General features: G+C 46.3%; 2 protein-coding genes and 1 pseudogene across 2 annotated transcripts in view; 2 read left to right on the forward strand and 1 right to left on the reverse strand.

Moving 5' to 3' along the window:
* PHETA1 (PH domain containing endocytic trafficking adaptor 1) overlaps window positions 1-12455 on the forward strand; it is a 396663-nt gene that overhangs the window by 52297 nt on the left and 331911 nt on the right. The window lies entirely within an intron of this gene.
* CUX2 (cut like homeobox 2) overlaps window positions 1-12455 on the reverse strand; it is a 123542-nt gene that overhangs the window by 35302 nt on the left and 75785 nt on the right. The window contains exon 4 of the mRNA XM_059677106.1: window positions 11777-11855. Within this exon, the coding sequence (XP_059533089.1) occupies window positions 11777-11855 (79 nt within the window). The remainder of the gene's footprint in view (window positions 1-11776; window positions 11856-12455) is intronic.
* LOC132221611 (large ribosomal subunit protein uL15-like) lies at window positions 8141-8624 on the forward strand (annotated as a pseudogene).

Consider the following 12455-nt stretch of genomic DNA (forward strand, 5'->3'; position numbering starts at 1 on the left):
CAGCTAAAAATTCATCTATAATTATTTGTTGTGTGCATGCTAATGAGTTCATCTGCACTGCCTTTGTACAACACGGACAAATTAATTTACAAGTCTGGATTTTTTAATAAGTTCAAGAAAACGCTTCCTATTGTGTCCTGGTTTTTTGAGAAAGGGGGGAAAAGGCAACAGGCACTTGCCAGGGTCGGGGAAGTTAGATAAACACTGGAGGGTGCTGCTCCAAAAGGCCATGGAGGAGGGCTTACTCTGGTTCCAAGGAGGTGGGAAAGATCCAGCTGATGGCTTGAGCACCGGCTGCCATGAGCCCATCCAAGCCAAAAGCTTACACTCAGGTGATAAAATGTCACTGACCCCCTTCCGAGAGTCAGGGATTGATGTTTTGTTTCGCTTGGAGACCCTGCAGGTCCAGGGTGCTGCCTTGTGCGCTCTGTCCAGGGGAAGCTGAGCTCAGGTGGCCCCTGGAGAGGCTGGAGGAGGGGGTTGCGGAGATACTCATACAGGTTCAGCAGGTTCCAGGGCTCTGTCTTTCCCCCTCATTCATTGTTAACAGGGTAGAGCATGGTGGGTAAGCTCACAGAATCTGAAGTCCAACTTTGGGTCCAAATCCCTTGGGGCCTTGAGCCTCAGTTTCCCCACTTGTAAAGTGAGAAAAACTAACAGTGCCGACTTCCCAGAAACTATTATTGGAAGATTAAAACAGATGAGAGAGGCAGTATGATTTAAGGACCTTTGGACAGTTAGAACCTTCACTTTCTCACTTGTAAAAGGGGGCAGCACATGTAAAGCGTGGCTGTGAGGACTGGGCGAGAGAACATGTATAGAGACTGCACAGTGCGAGGTGTAGCAGGGATTGCTAAGTGTTGACTGCTGAGAGGAGGCAGTGCTCCTGGTCTCGTGGTGCCCTGGGGGCTGGCTGTCTGCATTGTGACCTCTGTGAAACCCTGGGCCAGGAATAGCCTCATATATCTCAGCAGTCCGTGGGAGATCCAGAATCCAACAGTTCTCCTTTGAATGTCACTTTGGGACCCAAAGACTCCAGCTTAGAAAGTCACACTGTGGAGGGACCTATCAGGCTAATTTGTGCAACACCCCTCACTCCAGTACACAGATGGGGGAGAGTGGGGTCCAGTGACTTCACAGAAGTCTGCCAGCACATTGGTAGCTGGGCCGAAATGGCCTTGGGCCTCTTCTTCCCATTATACTGCCTCCTGGCTCCCCAGTTTGAGGGAGAGTTGGGGAGGGGTTCAGATGACTCAGCCAATGTCAGGCTATGATGAATCCTAACAGCCAAAGTATTTGAACATTTTAGAATTCATTCTATCTTCACTACAACACTGTGAGGTGGGTATTGTTGCATTCCTGTTTTACAGATAGGGAAACTGAGGCACAGGGAGTGTGTGAAGGTAAAGCCTGGTACAGTAGATACTGCCATCTCCATTTCCCAGACAAGGAAATGAAGGCCCAGAGAAGAGGTGCCATGTGCCCAAGGTCACCTTGCTCAGAAGTGGCAGAGGTGGGATTTGAATCCAGGTAACTCTGCTGTGGGCCAAGCTGCCTTGAGTTAGGACATGGGGGATTTCTTACTATTGGGTCAGGAGCACAAGACTGAGGGCTCTATTCTTGGCCTTACTGCTGGTTTGCTGTGTTACCTTAGACAAAGCACCAGAACTCTCTGGGCTCTGGACTCAAATTCCTATTTTAAGTATATCCTGGGCATACAATCAACACTGGATGTCATCAGGTAGGGGTGGAGTCCTGCTGAAATGAGTGCTTTGGCCCTGGGCCTACTCCTCAGAGCTGGGATGCTCAGGGAGGGTGATTATTAAACGCCTTTAAGCTGAACTTCTGTTGTTTTAAACCACCCAGTTTGTGGTAATTTGGTATGGCAGCCCCAGAAAACCCATACACTGTGCTCTGGAAGCTAGATGTACAAAGTCAAGGTATGGGCAGAGCCATGCTCCCTCCCAGCTTCTGGTGTTGCTGGCATCCCTGGCTTGTAGCAGCATCCCTTCAATCTCTGCCTCCATTGTCACATGGCTTTCTCCTCTGTGCGTGTCTCTCTCTCCTTCTTATAAGGACACCAGTCATACTGGATTAGGGTTCACCCTAATGACCTCCTTTTAACTTGATTACAGTTGCAAAGACCCTATTTTCAAATAAGGAAACATTCACAGGTACCCAGGGGGACACAGTTCAACCCATAACATGTGGTAACTGATTGGGTGCAAACTGTGAGAAAGGCCCACTCCTCTCATGCTGCATCCATTTCACCTGTTGTTCAGGGAGACAAGCTTGTTCTATACGAGAAACCAGCAGGTTCTGGGCTCTGATCCACCTGCATTTTCATTCTCTCCAGCTACTGAGGAATTAGGCTGTGGGTTGAGTAGGGTCCCTGCTCTGAAAAGTACACAGCAACGATGATACTCATTTCCCTGGGCATTTTCTACTCGTTATTTCCTCCCCAGCACAGTGTGGAAGTCCCAGATGTGACAGGGTATGGGTAAACTCACTTCTTCCCACTTCCCCTATCTGGGAGAAGTTCACAGAGCCCAGAGCTACATTGTTGGGGGTTGGGTCGGGGAGGGAAAAAATTACTAGCATCCAGAAGACTGGAACGTTCCACCAAATTATATGTATGCAAAATGCTCGGCCGCGGTGGCTGGCAAATCCAAGGGCTTCCCACTTACTCTGTCTAATGGTATTGTTCGACACAGCTGAATGTCACTGGCTGCTCTTACAAACACAAAGAGAAATGACAAAAGATCTTTAAAATGTTTGGAAGAGGTTTCTCAGAGAACCTGATGGCTACAGGAGCCTGGGAAATCTTGCTTTCAATCCTCAGTCCTCCTTTGAGGTGTCTCTGTTGGGGGCAGAATAATGCCCCACATCCCCGAGGTGTCCCATCCTAACTCAGAACCTGTGAATATGGTATGTTACGTGGAGGAGGGAATCAAGGTTGCAGATGAGGGCGGTAGAGTCAGAGAGAGAGTGAAGGCCCTATGCTGGCTTTGAAGGTGCAGGAAGGAAGCAGAAAGGTGACACTAGGCACACAATGTGTTCAAAGTTTCAGTGCTGCGCCAGGTGCACTCAGGCTGCTCCCTATGTCAAGTGACCACGCCTGGGGAAGTGCTGGGTCCTGTCGAATCCCGTCTCCAAAGTGACCCGTGTGCCCCGGTGTCTGGCAAACCTCATACTCTGGTGTCAGAAGTGAAAGAACATCCCTGGAGCCAGGGATGCCCAGGTTTCCGCCGGGCTCAGCATTTCCACTGGAAACCTTTTGGCCAACACCTGCAGCTGCCCAGAGCCATGAGGGGGACTTAAATTTCCCCCACTTCACTCCTGCAACATACAGATGGTCCACATATAGACAAGGGCAGTGCAGAGGGAATCCAACGACCTGAGATCCAGCCTTAAAAAACTGCCAAAACAGGGAACCCCAAACCAGACATGGATTAACTGAGCACACTGGTAGACGCGGAAGATCAAGCAGGAACCACTGGGGTGGCAGGTGCTGGCAGGCGTGAGGGAAGGGGAACACTGTTAGGAGGCAGAGTGCCTTGTCTTACAGCCTTCAACCTGCTCTCTGTGCATACATTGCTTAATAAAATGACTAATTCATTTTGGTTACATTGGATCTAAACCCCTAGAGAATACTGCCAACGAATTTATAATATTTTAATACCACAGCAGGCTTTCCAAAGGCACTGTCGGACGAGATGGGTAAAACATCTATTCCACTTTCCACCACTAGTTGATGCTGTTGGTGTTTTTAAAAAAGGGTCTATGGGTTGGAGGGTGGGGGGAGAGTCAGGAATCTAGGAGAAGCTGTCCCATTCCTCCCACGTGTCCATCTGAGGGAAAGTGGCATTTGGAGCTTTTTTAGGAAAGCTGGAACCGTAAAGGCTGTCCAAGAGGCTGTTTAGAAACACATATATGCAGAAGTATGCATGCGCCCCTCCAATATACTTCAAGACAGAAGTCTACTTCCATCTGGGTCCCGGCTCCAGGCTCCTGTGTGGGCGGCAGGCTCAGGCTATCGATGGTGGCAGTGGCAGTGAGAATAACTTTGATCCTTTAATCTTAGTTTTTCAATAGCAGAAGGGGTGCGGTCCCTTATGTACAGCTGTGAGCTATACATATGTCCGCCCACCTTTTCTTCTCTCCATTGCCAGGGCTGGTTGTTTCAGGAGGTCTCCTGGCTTAAGCATGCACAGAGAGGCCTTCTTTCTTGGCACTGGGCGGTGATGGTAATAATAACACCAACAATAACAATGACAACCACTGTTTACTGAGCATTTACTATGTGCCAGACACTCAGCTAAGGACTTTACACTTTTCACCTGGTTTAATCCTCCCAGAGGTACCAGGAGGTAAGTGTGCTTTTCCAGATGGGGAATCAGAGGCTCAGGGAGGTAGACAGTTACAATAAGCTTTTCCTTTTTATGGGTAAAGTAGTTTTTTATGTTACCCTTTGGTGTTCCCGACCCTACACTACCAACCAAGCAGAGGCATATGTGGGGAGGAAGGGAAGGAGGTGAGGACAGGCAGAGACAGTTTCTCATTATACTAAAATCCTTATTTCCTATACCTGTGAAGGGGGCTTATCCACTAGGTGGCAGTAGAACTAGTCATTTGGGACAAACACAAAGCTAAATTCTTAACCTTCCTCTCCACTTCCACTAACATGTATTTCAGATGGTTCAGAGATTCAAATTTTTAAAAGTTAAGATTATAAAAGTAATAAATAAACCTATAACCTTGAGCTAAAAAGAGGCTTTTAAAATATGACATGAAATCCAGAAGCCATAAAGCAAAGGTTTAGTAAAATTCTCTACTGTCCACAAAGATTTTTTGAATGCCTACTATGCACCATATGCAAGAGACATTATAAACAAAAGGCAAACCAGGAGAGGAAATAGAAAATATATTTACCAGGACAAAGGTTAATATCCCTAATATATGAAGAGCATCCACAAATCAATACGAGATCTCTCTGATAGAAAAATGGGCTAAGGGTACAAGTTTTCTTCCTTGTCCTGTGAACTATAGCACAATACCTATAAGTTGTGTGTTCCTGAGCACCTTAAATGCCCAGTGCTGGAGAGGAGATTCCGTAAATCACAATACAACCACACAAGAGAGTGTGACACACAATGAACCAAAGTTACTCAGGATTTTTAATCACACAGGGGAAAACGATGCTTGTGGTGGGTGAAAGGAAACAGGATGCAAATGATTCATGTAGAATGAATGACGATTTTGAAAAAGTACGTGGGGAAAAAAGGTCAGAAAGAAAAGCAACAAAACAGTCTCACTGCTTTTCTAGTAGGTAGTTTTTCTCTCCTTTCTACTTTTCTGTATTTTCTGAATTTGATAGTGTGCATACGGGACTTTTATAATTGGGGAGAAAAAAATGTTAAATCCCTAAATATCACAAAGAATTTTCCTATTCCATAGACTCAGTAACCCTGTTGGCTAAACAGCTCACTTCACACCTGTAACAACTGACAGAACCTTGTGAAATCAACAGCAAACACTTGTGACTCTGTAATTTGTCCCCTGATGTCAGCGTTGCAATGGGCTACTGATTACTAAACCCTCCAAATGCTTTCATGCACAGCATATCAAATCCTCAGGTCAACGTATGAATAGGTTTTATTATTATCCCTTTGCTAAAGACACAGAAACCAGAGCTCAGAGAGGTTCAGGCCCTGTCCCAGGTCACACAGCTCGAAAACACCAAGCTGAAAGTCTACCACCTGTGTCTGCCGCTGTAGCTCAAGCTCCTAAGCTGACCAGCTTTTTGCCTCCTGAGGAGGAGCAGGGAGATCTCCCGCATCTGATTTTTTTTTTTTTTGAAATAGGGTCTTTTAAAAAAATATATATATTTTATTGAGTTTTTTACAGAGATGAAGGGAGAGGGTTAGAGAGTTAGAAACATCGATGAGAGAGAAACATTGATCAGCTGACTCCTGCACACCCCCTACTGGGGATGTGCCTGCAACCAAGGTATAAGCCATTGGCTGGAATCGAACCTGGGATCCTTCAGTCTGCAGGCCGATGCTCTATCCACTGAACCAAACCAGGTTAGGGCCCGCATCAGATTTTTAAAAACCAAACTAAAGCAGAAAACACATTTTGGGGCACTCACCCCTCTAATCTTATCTCTTCAGCCTCCCTCTTACTCGCTCTTTGCTTATTTTGAGTCTTTTCTTTTTTTGCTTTTAACTAATCATTTAGTTAACAAGTTAGCTTTCTGAAGCTGGGTCGGTTCCTAGTGACTCTATGAGCGTGATAAAGAAATCAGCCGTCATGGATCCAGAAGTCAGAAAGGTTTAAATCAAATCATCCTCCACAACAATGACATTAATTATGCTTTTAACACGTTTTACTGCATTTTCTCTCTCACTTCACGCCACATCTGTGTGAACAATATCCAAAAGATTTACGGTCTTCTTTCGTAATTACAGACATACAGGCTGCACACTTATCAAAATACTTGCTGAGCAATCACACTATATCGCATTCTCTGCCAAAGATTTGCGTTGGCAGCAGTCATTCAAAACAAAAATGTTGAATCAGGACTTGTGTGGCTTCGCGGGGGGCGGGGGGGGGAGTATTTCCACAAATAATTTGCCTGTCAAGAAATATAAAAACAGGAGAGTGCATATCCTGGCAAATTTTCCTGGAGTGTTATTTTTATGGAGGGGGTTGGGGCCGTGTGTGTGGGGAAGACAGCGAGCAGGGTAGCTCTGAGCACCAAAAACACATCTGACATTTGGTTCTTGTGTCTGCGGATAAAATTTAATGAGAACAAAATATGTCTTCCTAATTCCCCCAAGAAATCATTAAAACATTTTGTTATTCTTAAATGTCTCAGAATGAATTAGAGCCCCTAAAGGGGCTGTTCGTATGGTACGTCTCCATCAGTTAGGGCTCCTCATTCTCTAACTTGGTGACAGCTGGGGACATACGTTTCCCCCTGCCCCTCCATTTCCGGGGAGGGAGCTGGGAAATCAGACGCGTGGAGTCAGCACCAGGCTGGGAACAACCCTCTGGGGAGAGGGCGAGAGGACACAAGGACCTTCTGGAAAGTTCCTGCATGTCTTGGGGGCTCTCAAGGCCCCCCAGCTGGCACTGCAATCCTGGCCTTGTGATTGTGGTAACAGCCATATCTCCAGAGAGATGTGGGTCCCATAATGAACCCCAGAAATGAGACCTCCTTTTCAAGTGGGGGCTGTAAGTGCCTTCTCATTCCCAGCACTAGAGTCGTTGGCGTTCCCCTGGGTTTGTGACAGCAGGCTGGTTATTCGAGCAATGATCTGGTCACCTCTGCCACCAGAATGCAAGCTCCCTGAGGGCTGGGCTCCCGTCTGCACCAGTGAGCTCATGGTCATGTTCCCAGTGTCTTGCAAGTGCCAGGCACACAGCAGGCACTCAATAAATGCTATCTGAGTAAATAAACACATGACAAGCAGAGGGCTTTTTATTCAAATAACCCTTCCTCCCCTTTCTGCATCTGAGTCGTATTTCTAATTCATTCACCAAACAGTTATTAGGTGCCTACTGTGTACGGTGTTCTGGGTTATAAAATTAGTATGATTCAGTTGCAGGCTTGGAGAATTTTACTTCTCCAAGGGAAGCCAGATACATGATAGTAGGTGTCATTTAGCAAAGTACCACTATGTGCCATGCTTGCCGAAGCCTCCCACAACTGTATGAGGTAGGTTCTCATATTACTCCCAATCTATAGAAGAGGAGACTGAAGCTCAGGGAGGTGAATTAATTCATCCGCAGCCACCCCGTGAGTAAGTGGTACAGGCAGGATTCCAACCTGGATCTGGCCCTAAGCCTGGAAACACAAGCCTGTATCAGTGCTGCCCCCTGGTGCTATAGATGAGGTACTATGGGGCCCAGTGAAGGAGCCTGGTGTGAGGACTCCCAGGAGGCAACTTTGGGCTCTGTACTGAGTCACCCTCCAATGTCATTTGTTATTGAGACTGTGGGTCTTGAAAAATAGAAAAGAGTGCGAAATAGGAGGGTATATTTTTCCAAAATGTTTCGGAATAACTCTGATGAGGGTGAAGACCTTATAAACAAAAAGCTGCAAAGGGCTCCCTCTTGCAACTCGGCCACCGACATGCCATCCAGACTGAGGAAGACCGGAACCTTTGGGGCCACGTGAGCCACGGCCACGGCTGCATCGGCAAGCACAGGAAGCACCCGGGGGGCCGCAGTAATGCTGGCGGCCTGCATCATCACAGGATCAACTTCGACAAATATCACCCAGGTTACTTTGGGAAAGTTGGTATGAGGCATTACCACTTGAAGAGGAACCAGAGCTTCTGCCCAACTGTCAACCTTGATAAACTGTGGACCCTGGTCAGTGAGCAGACACGGGTGAATGCTGCCAAAAGCAAGACTGAAGTTGCTCCCATCATTGATGTGGTGCGATCGGGCTACTACAAAGTTCTGGGGAAGGGAGAGCTCCCAAAACAGCCTGTCATTGTGAAGGCCAAGTTCTTCAGCAGAAGAGCCGAGGAGAAGATTAAGGGTGTTGGTGGGGCCTGTGTCCTGGTAGCTTGAAGCTACATGGAGGGAAGTTCATTAAAATGTCCAAGTACTTTTGTCTTCTGGTCTGAGTGTAGGTCCTTTGGCATCTCTACTTCCCTACCTGTACTTCGAAAACCTCCCTTACAGGTTCTAGGAGTTAGGGTATCAAGGCCTGGGGTCTCTGCAAACTTCCGTGAGGAAGAAAGAAGCCTTTTGAACGATCCTGACTTGAACTTTTCATTTATAAAGTGAGAATGATACCTGTTGGTAACGCTTGTGTAGATAAGTATTAAATAGTTGAAAGGTAAAAAAAAAAAAAAAAAAAAAAAAAAAGCTGCAAAAGGCTTCTTGGTTATGTCTGGTGTGGTCTTCAGGGGCTGCAGACACATGGCTATTTCAGTCTCACACTACAGGGCTATGCCATCTGGGGGGGAGAGTGGGGCAGGGCACAGAGCCCTGGGGGGGCTGTGCTGTTTAGCTCCAGCCATTCTCACCACCAAAGCATTCTCATTGAGAAAGCCCACATGGTCATGCTGCCTTCCTGAGAGTAGAATCAGGGCAGAGCATAGGACTGGGGCAGAGGGGGTCAAGGCTGCAGATGCCTCTGTAAGGGGCTGAATGGTGACCCCTGAGCATATGTCCATGTCCTAATCCCTGGAACCTGTGAATGTGACCTTATTTGGAAAAAGGGTCTTTGCAAATGTAATGAAGTTAAAGATCTTGAGATGAGATGGTCTTGGACTATCTGGGTGGGCCCTAAATCCAATGACCCCAAATCCTTATTAGAGAAAGGAGAGGGAGACCTGGAACACGAGACAAAGAGAGAACAAGCCCATGTGAAGACAGAGGCAGAGACTGGAGTGATGTGGCCACAAACCCACCCTAATTCCAGGATGGTCTCATCTAGAAGTCCTTCACTAACTATACCTGCAAAGACCCTGTTTCCAAATAAGGTGACATTCTGAGGTTCAGGGTGGCCATGAATTTTGGGAGGATATTTTCTAAAGTTGCCCAAGACAGGTGAAATGAGGAACGCTCCCATCCTAAATTCAAAGATCCCACAAACAATTTTTATTTCAAATGTAAATGACTCTGCCTTCTCCGTGGCTTGGCTTACAGTGGGATCGCACTTTCCTCTTCAATCAAACCCCAATCAATACCCACAGCACTGATTCCTGCAGCTCACGGAAGGACGTGGGAAAGGTCAGGGGGCTGTCTGAGTAGAGGGAGTTAGCACAGTGGGGTCTCCTCACAGCTCCACCACTGTTAACAAATCACTACACCTTTCTAGGCTCTCTTTTCTGAGTCAATAAATGAGATGGTGGCAAAGGATGGGCCATTTTTAATAAGTCCAACTTTTTATAGAAGTATTTCAAGAAACAACATCTCCAGCCCCTGGAGGCCCCTCCCAGGAACTGTTGCCACTCGATGTCTAACAACACAGGTTAATGTTTTTTAAATTGAGGTGAAATTCTTATAACATAAAAGTAACCATTTAAAAGTGTACAATTCAGCAGCATTAGTATAATCACCACCTTTATCAAGTCCCAAAACATTTTCATACCCTTAAAAGGAAACCTGGTACCCATTAAGCCAGGGGTGGGCAAACTTTTTGACTGGAGGGCGACAATGGGTTCTTAAACTGGACCGGAGGGCCGGAACAAAAGCATGGATGGAGTGTTTTGTGAACTAATATAAATTCAAAGTAAACATCATTACATAAAAGGGTACGGTCTTTTTTTTGTTTGTTTGTTTTATTCATTTCAAACAGGCCGGATCCGGCCCACGGGCTGTAGTTTGCCCACGGCTGCATTAAGCACTCACTCCCCATTCCCTCCTCCCTGCCTGCCTGGTAATCATCAATCTGATTTCTGTCTCTATAGATTTGCCTATTTTGGACACTTCATATAAATGGAATCCTTTATTATGTGGCCTTTTATGATTGGCTTATTTCACCCAGGATCATGTTTTTGAGGCTCATCCACATTGTAGCATGTGTCAGTGTTATTCTTTTTACAAGTGGCCCGGGGCATGAAATTCGTGCACATTAAAAGGGAATTAATTAGAGGAAATATTTTAATATTGGTATTTGCCCTTTCTCTATAATAGAAGTGTCAGAAATGAAAGAAAATTAGTAAAATGTATATGAAAATCTCCCTCCTGTCAGAGTCTGGAGCACACCATGGGACCCAGAGTCAAGTCCCCGCCCACCCGCGTGCACCCTGAAATCATGCAAGACCCAGACCTGGCTGGCCCCAGCCCCGTCAAGCCCCGCAGGGCAGAGGGCGCAGCCTCGGGTCCCCGGGTCCGGCCTCAGGTCCCCCTGGCTCCCGTGCAAGGGCACGAGGGTGTGATGACCATTTGCATATTAGCTCTTTATTATATAGAATTACTGAATCATAGTCCATTGAATGGACAGAGCTTATTTGTTTATCCATTCATCCACTGATGGACATTTAGGTTGTTTCCCCCTTTTGGCCACTGTGACTAGTGCTGACAGGTTAATTTTTGTCTGTCTTCAGGCTTTATGTAAATAGAGCAATATAGTACATGTTTTTTTGGGTTTGGCTTTTGCTCTACATCAAATTTTTAAAAAATATATATTTCTTTATTAATTTCAGAGAGGAGAGAGAGAGGAGAGAGGGAGGAGAGAGAGATAGAAACATCAATGATGAGAGAGAATCATTGATGCGCTGCCTCCTGCACACTCCCAATGGGGATCGAGCCCGCAACCCAGGTATGTGCCCTTGGCCGGAATCGAACCTGGGACCCTTCAGTCCGCAGGCTGACGCTCTATCCACTGAGCCAAGCCGGCCAGGGCTACATCAAATTTTTGAGGTTGGCTGCACCATGTTGGAGGAAACTTTTGAGGTCTTTCTTTCAGTGCACTCTGCTGGCAGGAAGCACTTGGTGCCATTTGTCCTCTGGGTGGTGAGACAGGCTTCTTGGCTTCCCAAGAAAGTCCAGGTGGGAGACCATGCCAGGAGCCCCCCAAAGCTCTCTGGCTGACATTAGAAGGTAGTGGGGGAAGATGGAGGATCCATGTGGGGATGTCACACCAGACTGGGCACAGAACCTATCACTCCCCACAATCCCCATCCATGGGAGGCATGAACTTGCCCAGGAGTCCCAGCCTATCCCAGACCCCACCATGAGGAAGCCCCTGTGTAATGGCTGTTTCTTCTAATTAATTCTTTAATTATGGAGCCCAAGCATTTCTTACCTGGTGTTTCAATTAATTGCTTGTAAACACTCAAGAAAGCAGCCTCAGCTTCCTGACTTCTTTTACTAAGGGCCACCACCTTGGAAACAAAAGAAAAAGTCATGTGTAACCATGGTCTATGAGCCTAAAAGCAAATTTGATCATTTTCAACCTGTGCAAACATGGGATGGGAGGTGGGAGTGGGAAAATGAAGGTTGAAAATATGGAGTTAGAAAATTCAGGTTCACATCCCAGCTCTATTGCACTCTGGCTGTGTAACCTTGGGCAAGTCACTGGCCCTCTCTGACCCTCAGTTTCCTCATCTGTAAAATGGGAGTAAGTAATAGAACCTACTTCCTAGGCCTGTTGTGAGGATTAAATGAAGCTGCATATAAGCAGCTATTAGCACAGGGCACATAGTAGGTTATTTACAGTTACTATTATTATTCTTATTATTAAAAGGCCACACTGGATGTTCAAACATGACCCATGCTTTGAGGAAAAGGGAGGTACACTTGGGGAATATTTCTTGCCACTGAAAATTAAAGAGAAATCATGACATCTCTAGTAAGATATCAAATAGCTTCAACAAATGTCAAGGGTGACAGGGTTATATGAAATAGTTCCTGGTATACCAAAGGCACTCCATAAATGCTTCTTGACTGATATACATGGGTGACTAACTCAGTGGTGAAGACCT

This window comes from Myotis daubentonii, chromosome 19 (genome assembly GCF_963259705.1).
Source record: "Myotis daubentonii chromosome 19, mMyoDau2.1, whole genome shotgun sequence".
NCBI lineage: Eukaryota > Metazoa > Chordata > Mammalia > Chiroptera > Vespertilionidae > Myotis > Myotis daubentonii.